This window comes from Herpailurus yagouaroundi, unplaced genomic scaffold (assembly GCF_014898765.1).
Source record: "Herpailurus yagouaroundi ecotype Mexico unplaced genomic scaffold, PumYag 210, whole genome shotgun sequence".
Classification (NCBI taxonomy): domain Eukaryota; kingdom Metazoa; phylum Chordata; class Mammalia; order Carnivora; family Felidae; genus Herpailurus; species Herpailurus yagouaroundi.
The window spans coordinates 17,301,772-17,323,101 of NW_024412441.1; the positions used below are offsets into that span (position 1 = coordinate 17,301,772).

The following is a 21,330-nucleotide window of genomic DNA, read 5'->3' on the forward strand; positions in this document are numbered from 1 at the left end:
GTGTCAGGGATGCAAAGATGGGTAAGATGCAAGCCCTCCTCAAGCACCTCACTGCATCTTGAGCTGAGAGTTATAACACAGAGAGTTAAGAAAACATTCTGATTTGCCCTCTTCAGATCCTCTGTTCCCCTCTCTTTATGCCCGTCCCCCACTTGTGTGTGCTCTTGTGCACATGTGCTCTCTCTCTCTCTAAAATAAACAACAAAAAAGAAAACATTCTGACTTGTGTGGCTGCAAATGAAATAAGCTCCTAACAGATGTGTTTCAATGAAGATGATAATACAAAATATTTACAATGTGATGACTATTAACCCTGTAGTGACCAGTCCTCCCGAGCAGCGGCCTACCTGTTGACATGCTCCTCCCAGTCTTCTGGTGGAGGAGGAGCATCTGCATCGGTCCTGGCAAAGATGACATGCCGTTCACACTCGTTCATCACACTGCGTGCCTTCTGATTGTCGTAGAGCGGCACAGGGGTTGATGTGACTGTCTCCACATCTATTGGGACGTCTGATTCACTGTAAACAGGTGAGGAAATAGGACCAGGCCACACGTACTTCACACAACACAGGTGTTTTAACGATCATCTGGTTGCCAAAAAATGACTCTTTAATATAATCATTTTTAAAGTATGTATAAGCATAGTATACCCACAAGAAAATTATGATCCAAAGTCATCTTTCCCACACTTGTCTAGATCTCTGACATGCTGTTATGTGCTGGGGGAACACAAAGTCATTTTTAAGTGAGTCCATACAAAAAATAACAAACACCTGTAGTTTTTAAAAGACAAATATATTCTATTTGCACCTAGATGTGCTTTCCAATACAGTAGCTATAAGCCACATTCAACTGTTTAAATAAAAATTAAACAGAATTAAAAATTCAGTGCCTCAGTTGCACTAGCCACATTTCAAGTGTTCAACAGACAGATGTGGCTAGCTGCTACTATGTTAGATAGCACAGATACAGAGCATTTTTTCATTGCTGAGAGTTCTGTTGGACAGTGCTAGTCTAGAGTTTTAAATTATTCTTACATACTTTCCCTTTCGTTAGCAAGTCAACCCGTAGTTAATTATAGGCTGTAAAAGTCTATGATTGTCTAAGACAGATCGCCTGGAATGTAGACACCTTAGTTATTTAACTCATTGTGTAAGAAGCCTAGAACAGAAACAAATAGAAATGGACATGTGATGGGTCTTTCATATTTTAAAATGTTAATGAAATCCTAGTGCCATAAGGGCTCTTCGCTGTACCAACTTAGTCACCCAAAATACTATACCAATAAAAATTGTCTATTGGCTGTCTACCAAACATCACTTCAACTTTCTGACCCCAATGATCTTAATGACACCCATTCCCAATAGCTGGAATAACTACATCATTATGAAATGAAGTGAAATAATGTGCAGCTAGATTGGGTGGTGGGTGAAAGAGCTGATTATCTTCTCTGGACCAGACACTGGGCAAGGCACTTAGACTTGTATGTCTAAAAAGGAACTCTGGATTTCACAATTCCAAACCTATCCTCCAAGCCCCCAGTCCCCAACTCATAGCACCACCCAGCTACTTAAGCCAAAAATCTGAGTCATCCTAATTTCACCTTTCCCTTCAGTCCTGGGCCATCTTTCCAACTCACCACAGCAGGTCCTGTTGGCTCTACCTATGAAATATATCTCAAGGCCATCCTTTTTCTCCATCTGTACTATTCCTGCCCCTATCCAACCTGTCACAATCTCTGGCCCCCACTACTACAATAGTCTCCTAGCAAGCCTTCTCTATTTCCACTTCTGAACTGTATCTATTCAATAAAAATTCAAAGCGATTTTTTAAAAATATAAATCCAATCTCTAGCTTAAAATCCTTCAGTGACTTCTTATCACTCATCAAATTCTTACACGAGGTAGTCTGTGCCTACTTCTCCCCTAGCTCCCACGAACACCCTCACTATAACCATATTCTAGGCACAATGACTTAAAAAGAGTCCATAAAACATGCTAAATTCCCACTTTCAGGACCTGTATGTGGAGATGGCTTATAAGAGGAAATAATTTTCTAAGCACTGAAATGAGCAAGTCCACAGAATGTCACTTAAAGAAAATATCATGAGATCTGACCATAGGAGTTTCAACGTTAACAAGAAGCTTTAAAAGAGCTCTTCAGTTATGCCCTAGGCCAGAGGCAAGATTATGCTGGATTATCCCTAAAAGTCACAAATCCCCCGCCCTGTACAACTAAAAGAGCTAACAAAATGCTGCCTTCACTGGGAAATGAAATAAAACCACTATTCTACACTGTTTAAAACACACACATCATGGTACCTCTAGCTCATTAAGGCTCAATGAGAGATATAAAGAAGCAAAATCCAAGATCTCTATTCACCAACAAACCTAAAATCTGTGGTAAAGATTAGACATTGAATCAGAGTAAAACAAAGAAAAAAAAGTCTCTTCCCCCCAAAAGTTTATAAAATTATTAAGGCCATGATTTGATCATCAAAATAGAATATATCAACCAATTTGGAAATAGAATTCGAATACCATACCTTAAAGCTCAAAAGAACTGCTAAACAAGTTTATTTAGGCCAAATGTAACTGTATGAATATTACACAGTAAGTTTATGAAAAAAGTCCTTACCCTATAATGTCGTCCAGTTGAAAATATAATCAGACCTAGCACCCATGGGTGGTGACAAGCTAAGAGAGAAAGCAAGGTCTTGGAATATGCTCCTAAACTTTGCTGGGTGAAGCCAGCAAAAGGAAATCACATCACCATAAAAAGGTTATTGCTGCCAGTGTTGGAACAAGCCAGAACACCAGACTAAAGGGAATGAGTCTAATCCTGAGTGGTAATAACTCTTCAGCCTTTTTCTTCACTCTTTCCATATAAGTCCTATTATAGATACCTATATTATATACCATATTATGTAGATGTTGTTTGCTTTCCTAATTTGTTAGATGTCTTGAATGCAAAGGTCTACATATAGGCCTGATATCCCCACACTGCTTAACAGAGATGACTGAAGTAAGTATCCAAGGCCCCCGATACAAGCTTCCACAATAAAATTCTCTCTAATCTCCACCATCTGATTACTGCCCAATTAAGGCAACAGCAGCCCTTAGGAGAGAAGCCCAAACTCACATGTTACTTTCATGTTGCCTCCGGGGAGTCACAAAGAGCATGCGGGTGGGGCGAGCACTACTGGCATCTGGGTGGGCACTCCATGGCTTGGCATAGCTATGATCCAGAAAAACCAGGTCCAGCTCCCGCTCGTGCACTGAAAGCTGGAAGAGCAGCGAGGTGCCCATGCGCCGGGCTGAAGTCTGGAAGTCCCTCTCCCCACCCCGGTGGGCCATGTCAGTAGAGGGCCAGCAAGTCAGAGAATGGGTATCTGCATACTAGTCACCTGCAGTGAGAAGTTTCAGTTTAAGTCAGTTCAAAGACTCTATAAACGTCTTCCAACCTAGAATATCTAATACGCTTCTTTTGTGACCTATCGTTCAAAAATGGAGTGTCCATTACACCGCAGACCTTTGCCCACCATAGGGAGGGCTCCTGAGATCCCACACCACCAATCAAAAAGGCTTTTGGCACCATTAGGACCCTCCATACTCAATCTCTACAAAATCCGTTTACTGTAAAGATGACTAAATCCACTGTTCACAAAGGCCTCACATGGAACATACTAAACTTGCTTGGCCAGCACCATAAATCCCATACAGGGTTTTGGCAAACAACAGAAATCACAAACAATTCTTCCAAAGCTAAGGGTGTCGCTCGCTCGGCTGCTCCACACGATTTTCTAAATCTTCTCGGAGCGTCTCCACGGCCAGGGCGTGAGCACCCTCGCGTCTGCACCGCCAGGGCGTGAGCACCCTCCTAACAGCAGGGCAACGTGGGCCTCAAGGAAGCCCTTCAAGTTTCTTTCTTACGTTAAAAGTTTTGCAACTATTTCGTAATTCTCTGGAGTCTCTAAAATCTCCAAAGGAGAACTCCTGCCCAAAGGCTGCAACAAAACGCTGTCCCAGGAAGGCCCCTCTCCCCCGCCCCAGGGTGGGCAGTCCCCGGCAAACCGCCCGGTACTCCACGTACTCCGCCGAGGTCTCGCCACCGAACCTTAAAACGCCCCATCTAGTAGGCAGGGCTTATAATTCGCACTTTACAGACGAAGGCGCCGGCTCGGGAGGGGGGAATGAAGTGACTTGGCCAAGGTCACCGAGAGTTCGCGACGAGGAGGAGCCGCCTCGCACCCGCCTCCCGCCCGCGTCACGGGCCCCGGACCGGCTGGGCGCCCGCGTCAAGGCGGCCCAAGTCCTCCCCCGGCCCAACGCGCCCGTCCGACCACAGCGGCCCCGCCCCGGGCTCTGGCCTCCGGTCGCCGCATGCCCAGGGAGTCCTGAAGCCTTCGCCGAGGTCCCCGCCCGCCCCGCCCCGAGACCCCCTTCCCCCACCCCCGGACCGGCCATCCCGCCGGCGCCGGCCCCGGCCCTTCCCTCACCCGCAATCGCCGGGCCGCGCGCTCGGCCCGGGCCGGATCCCTGCGCGCGTGCGCGTTACCGCCTCCACGCCCGGCTCTCCGCAAAGCGCGGAAGAGGATTTTCGCCTGAGAAGGGCGGTGAGCGAGAAAACCCGGAGAGGGAAAGGCTGCGGCCAAAAGGCGGGAAGAGAAAAGGCAGGAGGCCCGCGAGTCTCGCAGGCAGAGTCAGTACTGAGTCCCGAGGCGACGACACCACGGCCCTGCGGCTGAGGAGTTTAAGGAGGCAGTGCCATAAAAGGTAGAGACCAGACTTGAGGGGTTGGAACTCAGCGCCAACACTTAACTCTTTGGCTTTATGACCCCAGCAAGAGCTCAGCGTCCCATCCGCCTCCCCCACCATCTCTAAATGTGCAAATACTTCACTGGGCGGCTGAGAGAATGAAATGGGGAATGCCTGGTACCTGGCAGGAACACAAGCAGATCTCACGATGCTAATTACCGTGAGGGACCCCCAGAGTGTTCTACAAAAAGAAAGATTTCTGACGAAAGGATTGAGCTGGTGTCATGAAGGGGAAGTCACGGAAGGCTGGATTCTGAAGGACCAGGCCATTGCAGAGGGATTGGAAAGGTTAGTAAGGGCAGACTCAGGGATAGCAAATGGGCCAAGTACAGCCCAACACCATTTTCTTTGGTCTACCCATTGCTTTCTTTAAAATTTATTTAATTGCAAACATTTGAAACTAGGGAGATTTCATGTAAAAATCCAGATTTCTGGGTTCTCTTGGAAAGTTGGAGGCTGTGGCAGCACTGGACTCACTTTCCAGTGTGGCAGGCATGGAGTGTGCATATGCCCTCACTCTGGTCCACTTCACTAGGCCTCCTTGGCCGCCCGCTCCCCTGCTCTCCACCATGGCATGGTTACCCAGCCCTATACCACACACACACACACACACACACACACACACACACACACACACACCCCACCCCCAGGCTAGATTTAACTGCAGGTTAAATGGAATGGAAAACACAATCAAGAGTCAAGTCCAGTCATCTTAGGGTCTTTAGTGGATTGGTTCAACTCATTTTCGTTGCCTATCAGAGCAGGAGTGAGACAGCTGAAGTAAAGCTGATGGAAATAGGTGCAGAGAGCAGCCCAAATAAAGAAACACAATGCAGCAGAAGGCCTTTACAATGAATGCAACACAGAGCCCAGAGTGCCCAGGGGAAAGATGGAAGGTCAGGGAGTGGGGAAGCAGTTGAGACAAAGGAGGCAAACTGTGGTCATTTCACAATTCCAGACTGTTTCCAATAGGATAGTGAGTATTCTCTATAGCAGAGATGTCAAAACCTTAGTGCTTACTTTGCAGGGGTTTTGTTTTGTTTTGTTTTGTTTCCAGTGCCTTGGCAGACATGTTTAATCAATTACAGCCCACTGTGAACCCACATGCAACTTCAAAATCATTTCTCCACACAGGACTCCAGAATGTCACTACCAATTGATTGGGGTTGGCCATCTCCTCCCTAAAATGCCTTTCCTTCCTCTGATATCCTGTGGGATACACTTGGCCTTCATTCACTCACAAATATTTATTAAATTCCTACTATGTGATAGGTACTGTGCTAGGTGCTGAGGATACAGCACTGATGAGGCATGCTTCTTTTTAATCTACATAAAAAAATTGTTAAATTTATAACTGTGAAAATAAGGGCTAGCATTTAAAGAATACCAAACAAGTCCCAGTTGACATAAATGACTTTTTTCTTTTAACCCTCTCAATGGCTTTATATGCTAGGTTCTATTATAGTTGTATCCAAAGCGAGGTAAAGTATTTTGCCTGATGTTACACAGCTAGTAAGTATCAAAGGCAGAACTGGAACCCAGACAGTCTGGCTCCAGAACCTAGGCATTTAATCCCTCACAGCTCCACTCCCCACCATGCCTACTGTGATTAGATAAAGAGCAAGGTGATGAGCATATAGAACAGTGAGCCAGCCTTGGCTTGGGTGATGGGAAAGTTGTCCTTGTGAAGGTAACAATGAAGCTGAAACCAAGAGAATGAGGTAATGTCGTATGTGTTGGGAGAGAAGATCTCCAGGAGAAAGAACAGGGGGGAAAAAGGCTCTGAGGCAGAAAGAAACTTGATAACATTAAAGGGGGAAAAAAAAAAAAGGTGAGAACAGTACAAGTAGGAAACAGGTGAAAAGAGACAAAGTTGGAGAGAGACATAAGCCAGAACCTGCAGGGCCCTAGTTGTCCCAGTAAGAATTTTGGTACTGACCATAGACTGCCTTGTGTTAACTTTCCTGTATTTGGTAAATAAAGAGTAGATCCTCAAAGTCACGGGCATTAACCTTCTTTATATCCTTCAGCAGAGAACATAGCCCAGGACATAGGGCGTGGTTTCTGTGTTGACTAATGGTCTATGTATTGGTTGACAGACAGCAGGACACCAAGGCAAGAGACATGGTTTGAGTTGAAAAATAAATCTTTACTACTTCATATCCACTAGGATGGCTAAAAAGTCAACAGTGACAACAAAAACATGGTAAGGAGTACCTGGCTGACTCAGTCGGTAGATTGTGAGAGTCCTGATCTTAAGGTTGTGAATTCAAGCCCCGTGTTGGACAGAGAGATTACTTTTTTTATTATTATTATAATTTTTTTAACATTTATTCATTTTTTTTTTTAATTTTTTTTTTCAACATTTATTTATTTTTGGGACAGAGAGAGACAGAGCATGAACGGGCGAGGGGCAGAGAGAGAGGGAGACACAGAATCGGAAACAGGCTCCAGGCTCTGAGCCATCAGGCCAGAGCCCGACGCGGGGCTCGAACTCACGGACCGTGAGATCGTGACCTGGTTGAAGTCGGACGCTTAACCGACTGCGCCACCCAGGCGCCCCAACATTTATTCATTTTTGAGAGAGAGAGACAAAGCATAAACTGAGGAGGGGCAGAGCGAGAGGGAGACGTAGAATCTGAAGCAGGCTCCAGGCTCTGCGCTGTCAGCACAGAGCCCACGTGGGGCTCGAACCCAAGAACCATGAGATCATGACCTGAGCCGAAGTTGGATGCTTAACCGACTAAGCCACCCAGGTGCCCCAAGACTCCTTTTTTAAAAAATGATAAAAAGTGTTGGCAAGTATGTGGATAAATTTAAATCCTCATCATTACTGGCTGGATTGCAAAATAATGCAGCCACTTTGGAAAACAGTCTGACAGTTCCTTAGAAAGTTAAACATAATGGTAATTCCATTCTTACAGGTATACTCAAGAGAATTGAAAACATATGTACACATAAAAACAAGTATACAAGTGTTCAGAGCAGCATTATTTATAATAGCTAAAAAGTGTTAACAACCTAAATGTCCATAAACTGGTGAATGGATATATAAAATGTGATATATCTATACAGTGGATTTATTAAGCCATAAAAAGGAGTGAAGTACTGATACATGTCACAACATGGATGAACCCTGAAAACATTACACTCAGTTAAAGAAGCCAGTCAAAAAAGGCCACGTATTGTACAATTCCATTTATGTGAAACGTCCAGAACAGGCAAATCCATAGACAAAAAAAGTGGATACATGTTTCCAGAGGTTAGGGGAAGGGGAAAATGGGGACTGACTGCTAATGGAGATGAGATTTCTCTTTAGGGTGATGGAATATTCTGGAATTAGTGGTGATAGTCCCACAACATTGTGAATATATTAAAAACCTGAATGTTACAGTTTAAAAGCCTGGATTTGTGGTATGTGAATTATATATCAGTAAATCTGCTATAAAAAACTTTATTTTTTAAAAACATTTATTTTGAGAGAGAGAGAAAGAGTGCACGTGCATGAGCAGGGGAGGGACAGAGAGAGAGGGAGAGAGAGAATCCCAAGCAGGCTTTGCACTGTCAGCACTAAGCCTGACATGGGGCTCAATCCTGTGAACCATGAGATCATGACCTGAGCCAAAATCAAGAGTCGTATGCTTAACTGACTGAGTCACCCAGGAACCCCAAAAACTTTATTATTTTAAACCACTGAGATTTTGGAGTTGTTTGTTATCTCACTATAACATAACCCATCCTGACTGACACATTCAGCCAGGCTATCAGTCTAGTGCATGGGCAGAGTAAAGACATGTACAGACCAGCAGACACTCAAAAAATTCAAAAAGCTATTGAGAAGTGTGTCCCACTAGGATGAGAGAGTAACTTAAGAATGAAGAAGACATGGGATCTGGGAACAGGATCCAACACAGGAAACAGACACAGGGAATTCTAAAGATGATGGTGAGGGGAAGTGCTGGGATGGTAGCTGTGCTACAGGGCTGGGGAGCAACCAGTGTATGCTGGACAGAAGGCCAGGAGGGATATCCCCAGGAAAAACAGTAAAACTGGTAAAAAAAAAAAAAAAAAAAAAAAACCTGATGGATTTGAATCTGGGGGAAATTGTATTAAAAGGAGTATCACAGGGGCACCTGGCTGGCTTAGTCAGAAGAGCATGCAACTCTTGATCTCAGGGCCATAAGTTTGAGCCCCACATAGGGTGTAGAGATTACTGGGAGGGGGGTGGGGAGAGGAAAAGGAGTATCACAGAGCTACTGAAGGATGTTGGAAGACTTGGTCAGACTTTCAAGATAAGCAAGCAAATGAAAAAACAAAGCAACTCCTAACTTACAGTAAAACACAAAGTTATATAAGAAAGGATATGGAATGAGAGTGCAGTTGACCCTTGAACAATGCCGGGATTAGGGATGCCAACTACCCTGCCTTGCACAGTCGAAAATCCATGTATAACTTTTGACTCCCCCCAAACTTAACTACTAATAGCTTACTGTTGACCGGAAGCCTTACCAATGATATAAATGGTCAGTTAACACATATTTTATATGTTATATGTGTTATGTACTATATTCTAATAATAAAGTAAGCCAGAAAGAAGAGAATGTTACTAAGAATATTATAAGGAAGAGAAAATACATCTACAGTACTGTACTGTATTTATTGAAAAAAATCCACTCACTAGTGGACCCACACAGGGGTGCCTGGGTGGCCTGGGCAACTGACTCTTGACTTCTGCTCAGGTCATGATTCCAAAGTTGTGGGATCAAGCCCCAGGTCGGGCTCTGGGCTAAGCGTGGAGCCTGCTTGGGATTTTCCCTCTTTCTCTCTCTCTCCCTTCCTCTGTTTCCTCCCCCACTCATACTGTCTCTCTCTCTCTCTAAAATTAAAAAACAAAAAAACAAGGGGACCCATACAGTTCAAACGTGTTGTTCAAAGGTCAACTGTGTATTACTTGATATGCAGTGAAAAAATATACATCATCATAGTAAAGATAATAGTGAATATAGATTTAGTCCCCAGATGAGGTATCATTATATTGGGAGAACAGAATGCAGAAAAGGCAGAGTGAGAGAAACCTAAACTCCTGTGCATGATAAACAGCAGTAGAAATGTCTGAAAGTGATGAATCAGGAAGTTTTGGGAGAGAGACGCTGGGAGGCCAGAAGAAATGACAGATGGGGTAAGAGTTGACTTAATAAATAGACAACGTGTCAAATTGAAAAATTCAAGGGTTGCTATTTAGAAACATAGAGGTTAATATTAGTAGAAATGACCAAAAAGAGCACTTCTTGCTCCATCTCTCCCACCCTTTATTCTCTCTCCCTGGTACTTATCTTGGGCCAGATTTCTGCTGTTTTTCTATTTATTCTCCCATTAGTGCCATGTAGGGATTTTTATCTTCTCTCTGCCCTGTTCCTTCCTCAGCACATCAGTCTTACTGTTTTTTTTCATTCTTTGCTAATTTGGGAGATGAGAAATGATTTCTTGCATTTCTTTGCTTGTTATTGATGGGCTCAAAATTTTTTACATCTTTTCTTGGTGGGGGGCAGGTGCTTTGGAATCCAACTTGGCAAAGTGATAAATGGTATCTCATTTAGTTTCTTTGATGAACGGAAACTGATTTTTGCTACATCTTTTTTTTTTTTTTTTTTTTTTTGTCCATTTGGGCAATCATATGTTATAAACTTTCCCCCATCTTCCTTGGGAATATTTGTCTTTTTCTTATTGAATTATAAAAACTCACATTAGGAGCACCTGGCTGACTCAGTCAGGTGGAGCATACAACTCTTGATCTTGGGGTTGTGAGTTCAAGCCCCACATTGGGTGTAGAGATTACTTAAAAAAACCCAGTCTTTAAAAAAAACATATGTTTTAAAAAAGCTCATGCTAAAAAGGCTACTAACCTTTCAAACAATACCTATGTTGCACATAGGTATGTATGTACCTACTTTGATATTTGTCATTTAAGGTATGTTTTTCTGCATAGGAATTTAAATTTTATGGGGTCAAACCTATCAGCCTTTTCCTTTTCAGGGTTTGCCTTTCATGTCAATGATGTTTGGTTTGGAAAATCATGAACAACGCAAAAAGCTTTGTGTTGTGTTCAGATTTCAAGAAAAACTGTCAGGAAGAACTTTTTCTTTTTAAATCTGCTGCAGTGGAAAGCAGTTGTAGCACCAAGATCCCACATGTAGCTTTTTCCCTACATGTAGCTTTTTGAAAGCCATGCATCTTTTAGGAGGCATAGTGAGGTTACTGTTAAATTGTTTCATGGCTTATATATGTTTTTAAAATATCCATTAATCTTTGCACTTTTGGATAAGATGCAATTTATACAATGTTCAGACCATAAGCAGAAGAAATCTTACTGTGGAAGAGATGAGAGCAAATGATCCAGCTCCATCGTCATGACAAGAGGCCTCAAGAGTAGTCAAGATGCCATAGCAAAACTGTACTGACGTTGAGATTTTTCTTTCACTTTACATAAGAAAGTGACATAAGAGCTCATTAATTAAAAAGCTGATTTTTTCCCTTTTTTAAAGACAGACCCATTTCTGGACTTAGGTTTCCTTTAGAAAAAAGGAGGCCTACATATCTGCTTACACATTAGGAAGGGATTCTCCTGAATCTTTATTGAAACAGTCTTTGATTTCCCTATTCCTTTTCTCACATCACCTCGCTTCTCTTATTTTCTCATCTAAATTGTGTGACTCTGGCAATGATTCACTCCAGATAACTTGCTTATGTAAAGAGGAAACATTAACTGTATACCTGATCTTGAAATCAGGACGGTGAGAATAAGACAGAAAGAGAAAAGAAAGAGGAAACGCAAAGTGGCCAAATTATTTTGTTTCTACAGGCCCAGTCACCTCAAGCCACTGGCTCCATACTCCTGTGACTTCTTCTTCCTGTCGTTCCCCTCCATTCCTCTCCAGAACCAAGAACCACTCACCTTTGTGACATCACTTCTACTGCTAAGCAACAGACCTGGGGCTCTCTTCACCCCCATGAGCCCTGGGAGAACATTGGACCAAGGTGCTCCAAGAAGGAGGCTTTGCTGCAGAGGGAAGGAGAGAAGGAGGTGGAAAACATGCTGCGGGTTGTCGTGGAGTCAGCCAAGATTAGCCCACCCCTAAGCCCCCCACCCAGACCCTGCGTGTCCATCTACTTCCAAGGTGAGAGCCAGGATGGAGAGAGAGCCCCAAGAGGGAACATGCGTTCAGTGAAAAAATAGACTTATTGGTGCCCTGGTCTATAAAGATGCCCTGTGTGACAGAAAGGTGAGGTAGACACTGTCCAGTTCTTTCAAAACTTATGTATATTGCTATTATTTTTCCTATTATGAGATCTCTGCCTCCCGTTTTTTTTCCGGGGAAATGGCTACAGGGAAAAGAGATTAATACTTCTCAAGCTGCTTCTGTGAACTAGGGCTTGTGCCACAAGCCGAGGCTTAAAAAAAAAAAAAGTACCTGCTTCATAGGATCGATGTGAGGATTTTAAAAGATAATATGTGTACAGCTCTTTGTACAACATCCAGTAATGACCATTCCATCCTATGAGAGCCTTTTCATAAACATAATGATTTTTTTCTCCTCACAATGATCCCATGAGGCAAGTTTTATTGTCTCCATTTTTTATAGATAAGGAAAAGTGTCCAAGAAGGTTGGGGGATGAAATGATTTGGGGGAGAATGTGAAGGAGATTAAGTATGTCTGTGTAACACAGAGCTGGGAGCAAAAAAGAAAAAGGCCAGGAGAAATAGTCTGTTGGTGGAAAGTAGGGGGAGGTGGATGCAGGCAAATGAGGTTTCCTAGCACATGTGGGGAGTGAGAAAATTAAGGCCAAGAGAAAGAAGGCACAGTAGTTTCTATAACAGGCATGAGTAAAGAATGAGGTTCCTTAATTTGTTTTTTCTGGGTTGTGAAACCGTCCTCACTGAATGTGACAACACCCCTCAGAGAGTGGGACATCCGGGACTCCAGGCTCAAGGGCCATACATGTTGATGTCCCCAGGTACAGGTTCAGAGAGGTGTAGTGGACGTTTAGTGTGTCTTAGCTGTGAGCCAGGGGATAGCCTGATTCGGAGCCTTCTTTCCTACCACCTCAAAGGCATTATCTTTCTCCTCCCAGAAATACCTCTTACAAAGATGCCTAAATCCCAGACTCCTGGGCTTTCCCACAGATTTACCTACAAATTCTTATAACTGAATGTTTGATATTTTTTATTCCCTTTTAACCTTTCTGAGCCCCTCTTCCCCCATATACCATCCACTACCCTGCACCCCTTCCCACTACCCAGCAAGTGCATGCTTGCACACACACTCTCTCTCCCCCTCTTTCACATTCTTTCCTTGGGAAGGATATGAAGGTAATTTAGCAATTTAGAGGTTCTTTGCAGCACTATAGATTGTTCTTTGTTAAAGATATTTCTGGAGGAAGGGGATTTTAGTGGATGAAGAACTCTCAACCCATTATAGATGTTTTGGCATGACTTAAGGTCCACTAGACTTTGCTCTGGTAACAAACAAACCTTTAAATCTCAGTGCCCTAACACAATAAAAGTTTATCTCTTTTTCACACCAAGTCCTGCATTGATGGGGCAGCAATCCTGAGTGGCTCCTCCAAGCAGGGTTTAGGGACCAGCTGCTTGCTGCTTTTAGCTGCAAAGTCATCCTGGCACCACCCTGCCCATAGATCGTGAGGGTGGATGTGAAGAGTGGAGAGAGGAAGAATGTCCTGGGAGATTTTAGGAGCCGATCTTGGCAGTGATGAAAATCATTCCCAAACTGCATTTGCCAGAACGAGTCACGCGGCACCACCTGGCTGCAAGATGACTAGGAACTATGTACAATGGAAGAAAATGAAGCAAACACATTGTCTGTCACATGGGATGATGTTACTCTTACAAAAAGTGAGAAATTTTGAAACGCCCAGAGTTAAGAATCAACTTCGTGGCACATCTCCCAATGTAGATTTGAAGTTTTCTTAGAGTCCTACCTCTCTTTACCACACTTGAACCTAGACTTTGAAATATTTCCTACCACCAATGACAGCCTCTTGGTACCTTTGCAGATGTCAAGAGGAGAACTAGTGAAGTGGAAGGGAATAACCCCACATGGAATGAGGTAAAACACATCAGGACAAATCCAAAAGAAGCAGTGACAACCCCAATAGTGAATTTGGGTCCTGGCCATGCTCAGAATTCTAGAGAGAGGACAGGGAGCCTCACAAGCTTTCTCCAAGGCTAGGGCATCTCAGCCTGGGAGGAGCCCCTGAGCCGATATGGCTGTGCAGGCCTGAGGGCCACAGCAGCCACATCTGCCCAGAGCTGTTCTTGGCCCTTCCCTTCCACTCCGGGGATGGACCCACGATATAGCCCATGTTGTCCAACCTGGCCATCCTGATGTTCCCAGAAACCTGAAGCAGAGACCAGGTTCCCTGTGCAGGATCCCTCTCATCTTCCATCCATCCATATCCCCCACCCCCACCCCAGGTCCCCAAACTCCATAACTACTAAGACGCCCATGATATTGCAGTCACACTGCGGAGTCCAGGAAGGATGCTCAGCATTTTGGTGAAAGGTAGCTAATGCCATCCTGTTAAGAAACCAGACTTGAGAGAGGTTCCTCAGTTGAAGACAAACAATGTGCCAGCTCATTCCCTGCACCTTTCCTCCTTTCCTAGAAGGGTGGGAAGGGGAGGGTGGAGGAAAGATGCTGACCTCCCCGTGCCTCCCACAGACGCTAATCTGGCACCTCTGGGACTGCTCCTTGCCAAATGACTCTTGTCTGCAAATCATCCTTCGGGACATGGGCGCAATAAAGAAAGAAAGGTGAGGCAGAGAGAGGCCGGAGGCTGACTCTGTGATCAAAAGCCACAGCACATGCTGCATCTCCTGTCTCTATCCATAGCTCACTCAGGTGGCAAGGATCATACCCATTCCAGCTAATTAATGGGGGAAAAATGGTGGGGGATCTGCGGAAGGGTGGTGAGGCTGGGTATGCAGACTAGAACCAGGACCCTGGGAAGCCAGGGGCAGTTCTGTCTCTTCTGAAACCACAGAATCTCAAATCTCTGCTTCTCTCTACCCAACCCTGGCTTCCCATCATGGACACATTCTAGTACCCAGTGGAGACTAACACCCACTGAGACTGGAACTAGGGCATCCCAAGTCAAAATTCCTAGGATGGGGAATCTGATTGGCTAAGCTTCCATCAGGTGTCTACCCCTGGTCCAATCAGCTGTTATGTGGTACTGTTCCCATTCAGGAGGAGTGTGAGAAGGAGCTTCTGGGAAGGGGCTGGGCAGGGCAGAGCCAGTAACTGGGCACCCAGTGCTCAGAGCTCCAAAGTCAATTACCAGAGACGCGAGAGTCCTGCGTCCTCTGGTGGATGCTTCACATCACTGCATTCTTCCTTCAGCATCTGTGTGGACAACACAGCCTGTAATAGAGAAAACCCTAGATAAAGTCATGCCTGGGACAGAAGACACCCTTTCCCCTTGGCTCGGGATCTTATATGTATTCCTCATCTCCCCAGGTTCATTGGCCTGGCTACAGTACTGCTCCAGCCCTTGGTGCAAAAACCAAGCAACGTCCTTTTTGTGAAGGACCTGACCCTGCTTAACCATGCCATGATGTCCACAGATGTGAGTTGGGCCTCAGGAATGGTGGCTAGAGGAGTGGGGGGAGCTAGTGAAGCTGGGCTACTCCACTTTAACAGAGGCCCAATGCCTCCACCAGACAGCACTTCCTGCCCTAGGAGGCCCCATCACATTGCCATCATCTCCCTGACCTCCCCATCCTGCCATCCATCTACCCTCTCACCCCTACATCTACCCATTTAGATTGATTAGTCAGTTGTCCATTGGGTGTCAGCCACCGTGTTAAGCCTGGGATGCAAAACTGAATGAAGTCCATGGTCCATTGATACTACTCACAGTGACAAGTGCTCCAGCACAAGGGTCAGGAAGGCTAGGTCACTGAGGTCAGGAGGAAGTGAATGATTCCATGTGAGAGGTAGCAGAAAGCTTTGTAAAAGATGTGATTGAGATAGATGGAGGCAGACAAAGACCAACCAAAGGAGAATAAGCAAAGGCTGTTTATGCAGACCTGGTTATGTATTTTGGCAGAGACTCAAATACAGGCAGAGGAGGGGGAAAGCTGTACAGTGGAAACAGGGAAGGCTCTCGGTGTGCCCTAATTGGAGGCTACTGGTGAGGGAAGCTATAAGCGGACCAGCTAGAAGCTGGGCATCCTATGTGATTGGTTAGGGGTATGTATTTGGCTTTCTCTGGTTGGTCCTAGGTGGAAAGAAAGGACAAAAATTAGGGAAGCTATCAGTTATTAATCAGTCAATCAGTTTAATTAGTTAATCAGTCAATTAATTAATTAATCAGTCCTGGCTATTTGGGGCCAATTGTTACAGGGGTTATTGTTTGGCTTCCTGGACTGGTTGCTAGAGGAGTACTCCGACTTCCTACAAGCCTGACTTAGAAATAGCAGGCTGACTTCCCAGGATGGTTACTGTAGATTTATTGGGTTGGTTTCCTGAATTGATTGCTGCAGATGTGGGTCAGAGTTCCATTTTTATATAAGGTCTGGCCACTGTCCTTTTGTATATTGAGTTTCTCAGTAGGCCCGAGTTTGCCCAATGGACGGGAAAGAAAGACAATGCCAGGCAAGGGTGTAAGGTGCATGTGTGAAGGCTGGAGGGAGACAGAGGCAGACAGCAGGTGCAGGGAGGATTGGTTGCTGTACTTCTGGCACACGGGAGTTGGGAGGATGTGAAGGGAGTGGTGGGAGAGCTGAGACTAGCTGAGACCAGGGGCCTGAGGTGAAGGGCCTTATGGTCTATGCTGGTGAGTTGTGACTTTACTCTCATCGGTTAGGGCACTTACACAGTGTTTAGGAAGCAATTCTGGCAAAGGTCTAGAGTTTGGATGGGTAATGAGCACTTGGAGGCAAGAGGTTAATTAAGAGGTACTTGCAGGAGTCCTCACCTGAGGTCAGGAGATGTTGGGCTAGGAGGATTGCTGTTGGCATCAGCAGTTCTGGACTGGTCCCAAGGTGCCTCTCCCTCTCCTCCCTACCCCACCGCACCCCCCTTGTCACCACCACTACCATGTGCCTCTTCTATTCTCCACATCCCCTCTGCTATAACCCATTGCTCTCCCCCTACCAGTTCATAACCTCCCTCCACCCCAGACTTCACAGACCCCATGGCGTGGCATGGCCTGGTACCATAGCCATCATCGCTCCCCACAGGGGAACTGGGCATGAATTCAGCCAGGCCAGGTAAGGTTCCAGTGTTATGATGCGGCCAAGGATAGCAGGATCTGGCTTAAAGCTCCCCTGCCTTTGCCTTGCAGTGCACTGTTACTCTACAGGTGGCCCTTATGGGAAACCAGGATATTGAGAAGATAGGTATGTACTTGGGACTTACCCCTACTCTTCTCCAAGCATAGCTGGATGGGCTCTTTGGGACTTTTGAGGCCATCCCTCAAGGCCTACAGAAAGATTATGACTAGGTTAGGGTTTAGAGGCCAGATCTCGAAATACCTAGCTGAGGTTATCTGTCCCCGACCCCCCCAGCCCCGCCAGTATTTCCACTTGACATCTCTAGAGATAAAGCCCAGCCTCCAATGGCTGCAGAGGGAAGCAAGAATAGCCATTCTAAGAGCCCCCCCATGTGTGGAGTGTGGGGCCCAGGATTACTGAGAGTGAGAGAGAGCCTATTTTTTTTTATTGTTTTTTTTTTAACGTTTATTTATTTTTGAGACAGAGAGAGGCAGAGCATGAACGGGGGAGGGTCAGAGAGAGAGGGAGACACAGAATCGGAAGCAGGAGAGCCTATTTTCTGAGGAGGACATGTGCCCCTTTTGAGGCCTCTTGGCCATGGTTTTAGTCAGCACCTAGTCACTAGGGATAGAACAATGAAATGTGGCCATTGCCTCAAAACCTGAGCCCCAGCCTCCGAGAGCCCACCCAGACTGTGTTTCCCCAGGCGATGGCGACCTTCTGGGCATAAGTGCACGAGAAGTGGCTATGCAGAAACTGATGGTCCCCAGCTCCACCATGTCTAAGCCTCTGTCTTCAAAGCCTCAGCACTTTCAGGTGAGGACCTTCCAGGTTGAAAGCCCTCATGATTCACCTGACTGTCTCACTGCATTCCCAGTTCATCCCCATCTCTCCACAAAGTCATGGCAAAGGGCCAGAGCTACCGGTCTTCTGAACCTTGCTGCACATCTTGCTTCTCTGGGTGCCATTCTGAGCCACTTCTGTAGGAAGCTGAAGCTAGAGACAGCTCCAGTGAGGCATAGGAGGCACTGTTGGCTGTACACCAACCAGACCTGGCAAGTCCTAGGGAGGTGAAGCAGAAGGCCTGACCCTGCCCTTCAGGAGGAAACACAAGGCTGGCCATCCTGTGGCCCCATCCCTTTCCATCAGGCTAGTTTGCCCAGGATAGAAGGTCACTGTGCCAAATCACTGCCCTTCCTATGTAGTAGAGGTTAGGGCAAAATTCTGACATGCGGCCTGTTTGCCAAGTTTGGCCCTCTCTTGTCCCTGAGGGACAGTAGCTGTATGTATATCATTCCCTGAAGGGTCCCTGGACTTGATGGAGACACATGAGGCCTCGTGGAGAAAGGCCAATCCATAGCCTGGGCTGGGAGATCCATATGCAGTTTACTATCTACAGTAAGATGGCAAGTTTCCATGACTCTGCCCTGCTGGCCACTGCCAACTCCTGTTCTTTCTCCCCTTGGGCCTCAGCCAGCCTGGGTCTTTTCTGGGCTCTGCATTGCTCTTCCTCTCCTTCCTTCTAATCTAGGCTGAGTCCCAGTAAAATATATAAAGGGGAAAGAGAAATAACAAGTCAGAAAGTAAATCACAGATCATTGATTCAATTGCATGGAACTTTAAAATTCGTAATTCCTTAAAAAGATTGTAGACAAAAGTAAAAAAAAAAAAAAAAAACCAACAAACTGGGTAAGATTAGACTTCATTCTGTGTTCTGTAACAAGTCCATAGCAATTGAGAAACACTAAGTCTACACAAGATGGAAAGGACAAAGCAGTGGAGGGGACAGTTCCCAGAAAAGGAAACAGAAGGAGCCATAGCCTTCCCAGCACTTGTCTTCAGGCTGGCAGCTCCCTGTGTGTCTTCCTTCTGTCTGCAATAGATGCCTCTCATCAGAACACTTTGTTCTTTAAGAAAAGAGTCTCTGTTGGAAAAGGGGGAGCCCAGGCCCCAACATGAGGTTCCCCTGTGTTCCCCTGTAGGTCCGAGTGAAGGTGTATGAAGCCCGACAGCTCATGGGCAACAACATCAAGCCGGTGGTCAAGGTGGTCATTGGAGGCTACCAGCACAAAACACGGATCAAGATGGGAAACAATGCTTTCTTCAATGAGGTGGGCCGCACATGACCTTCAGAGCTGAACAGGGCACTTGGGCCAAGTGGGCCAGCCAGAGGCTGGGCATTTCAGGCATCAGGCAAGCTTGCATCTTCCACAAACACTGACTGAGCATTGGCCAAGCACTGCTTGGCACTGGAAATACAAATGAAATAATTTGAAGCCTCACACTGGAAGAGTCAGTAGACTGTGGAGGGAACCAGCATGTGAACACATAAACAACGAGAATGAGATAAGATTGGGGTTAACAGAGATCTGATCTGGGGGTGCTGTTAATGCAGCACAAAATGCAGGCCCAGACCATGTATGTCTTGTCACTGCTGAAGCCCTAAGCTGTAGTATTGTGTCTGATACACAGTTGGAAGTCCATGACTACTTACTGAATTAATCAGTGAATAGACCAATAAATAAAAGATTAAAGCACAGTGGGATCATGGAGGAATGGGTGGACTGAGGAAGGGCTCCCGAAACCTTCAAGGAAGAATCTACCAGTGAAAGAGGGACATCATAGAGAATTAAAAGTGAGGAAAAAACAACTGTGTCTTCAGAAGCCTAGAAATGAGAAGCAGCAGGACTTGGCAGAACTGTAGATATGAGTGTGGCTGGAGGGGAGTGGCTGGAGGGAGTCCTGCAAAGTGCACTGGGACCCTGTCATGGATGACACTTGGGAGTCACAGAAAGAATCAGGAGAGTGACGGGGCTGGGTTTGCACTTGGGAAAGAGGTTTCTGGCTGCAGCAGGGGCTGGGGAGCAGTGGACTGATGGGGAAATCTAGAAGGAGGCAGAGGCTTGGGTCTCCATCCCAGGGCAGCTAGCTGGGCCTTGAGCCGCTCATGACAGATCCTCCTGGGATTCCCTACCCCTGCCCTTTACCTAGGCAAAACACCCCCTGCAGGAGCCTGGCAGGCCTCTGCTTCTGGAGGAAGAGTATGAAATGGGCAAGGGCTGGGGCAAGAAGCTTGTTATTCTGAGCCTCCAGGCTTACTGAGTCCTTGGGTGAAGTGGTAGAAGAAATGTCATCCAACCCCTATTCCCATTCTCTCTACATCAGGTCTTCTTCCAGAATTTTCATGAAGTGCCTGCAAAGTTCTTTGATGAGACCATCTTAATCCAGGTGAGGAGCCAAACAATATGGGTCCGTTTTCTTGTCCCACCTCAATCCTCGGAAGGACTTCAGCTCCCCGCCCCCACCCTTGGAGCCAGTCATTTCAGATGGTCCTTCTGACCCCAAGACACAACCTCCACCACCTTCGTCACTCCCTGGCAGCCCAGACTTCCCACAATCACTTAACAAATGTTATAGAATACCACTAGACCCTGAGCTGGGCCCCGAGGTGAATAGCCCCTTCCCATGTGCCAGGATTCTCATGTCACCAAAGGACCCCTCAAATGTTCCCTCAACATGGGACATTCCATTCCCTATCAGAAGGAACTCGGTAACAGTGGTGAATGTGTGGTTACCAAATGCCTCCTATGTGCCCAGCACAGGGCTAAGGGGAGCAAGGAGGTCTCTCCCTTGAAGAGTGTACATGTTCTTGGGAACACCGGAACATGGGAAATGATCAAGACAGCGTGCAATGGAGAAAGTCGAGTGCAACAGTTTTCTCTGGGCTGATCTTTGGGTTGACCAAGTGGATTGGACCCTCTGATCAATTTCCTCATCAGTAAAATGGAACTAAAATTCTGAACCTTATAGGGTACCTCTGAGAATTAGATGAGAAGAACTATGTGGAAGTGTGGGCCATTAGGAAACATTATATAAATTCTAGAGGGCCATTAGGAAGCATTAAATACATTCCAAATGTGCCCTTACAATCCCTCCCATGGGGATGGGGGAAATGAGGGATGTGAATAACAAATCTTTCTGGGAACCCCTCTGCAGGTGATGAATTCCACACTAATGAGATTCAACGCAGAGATCGGGAGATTCCAAGTGAGCTCTGAATGAAGGAGGAGGTTTGGTGAAACAATTAACAGAGACTCACCATGGGTTCCATGCCTGAGTCTAGGGGCAAAAACTTGGATTTTCCTGCAGAAATATCCAGATTTGAATCTACCCAAGTTATTCAGAATCTCTTTCTCATATATACAATGGGAATAA

General features: G+C 45.7%; 2 protein-coding genes across 25 annotated transcripts in view; one reads left to right on the top strand and one right to left on the bottom strand.

Annotated features, from left to right (window-relative positions):
• The window catches only part of KANSL3 (KAT8 regulatory NSL complex subunit 3), a 43,602-nt gene extending 39,030 nt beyond the window's left edge, over positions 1–4,572 (bottom strand). For 3 of the 10 annotated variants that reach the window (XM_040453925.1, XM_040453924.1, XM_040453922.1), the window contains exons 1-3: positions 4,499–4,572; positions 3,142–3,406; positions 348–518 (exon numbers count right to left, since the gene is read on the bottom strand). In XM_040453925.1, the coding sequence (XP_040309859.1) occupies positions 348–518; positions 3,142–3,356 (386 nt within the window). In that variant the 5' untranslated portion in view covers positions 3,357–3,406; positions 4,499–4,572. Of the gene's footprint in view, positions 1–347; positions 588–654; positions 720–2,637; positions 2,697–3,141; positions 3,407–4,092; positions 4,259–4,498 lie in introns of those variants that run through there. The other 7 variants (XM_040453930.1, XM_040453931.1, XM_040453923.1 and 4 more) reach the window with 6 other exon arrangements.
• The window catches only part of FER1L5 (fer-1 like family member 5), a 61,444-nt gene continuing 44,543 nt past the window's right edge, over positions 4,430–21,330 (top strand). For 12 of the 15 annotated variants that reach the window (XR_005784256.1, XM_040453907.1, XM_040453910.1 and 9 more), the window contains exons 1-10: positions 4,430–4,775; positions 11,677–11,992; positions 13,890–13,942; positions 14,558–14,649; positions 15,356–15,464; positions 17,187–17,241; positions 17,822–17,931; positions 19,098–19,226; positions 20,281–20,343; positions 21,112–21,162. Coding sequence is in view for 14 of the 15 variants with exons in the window: in XM_040453907.1 (XP_040309841.1) it covers positions 11,908–11,992; positions 13,890–13,942; positions 14,558–14,649; positions 15,356–15,464; positions 17,187–17,241; positions 17,822–17,931; positions 19,098–19,226; positions 20,281–20,343; positions 21,112–21,162 (747 nt within the window). In the remaining variant the exon portion in view is untranslated. Of the gene's footprint in view, positions 5,106–11,676; positions 11,993–13,889; positions 13,943–14,557; positions 14,650–15,355; positions 15,465–17,186; positions 17,242–17,821; positions 17,932–19,097; positions 19,227–20,280; positions 20,344–21,111; positions 21,163–21,330 lie in introns of those variants that run through there. The other 3 variants (XM_040453908.1, XM_040453909.1, XM_040453920.1) reach the window with 3 other exon arrangements.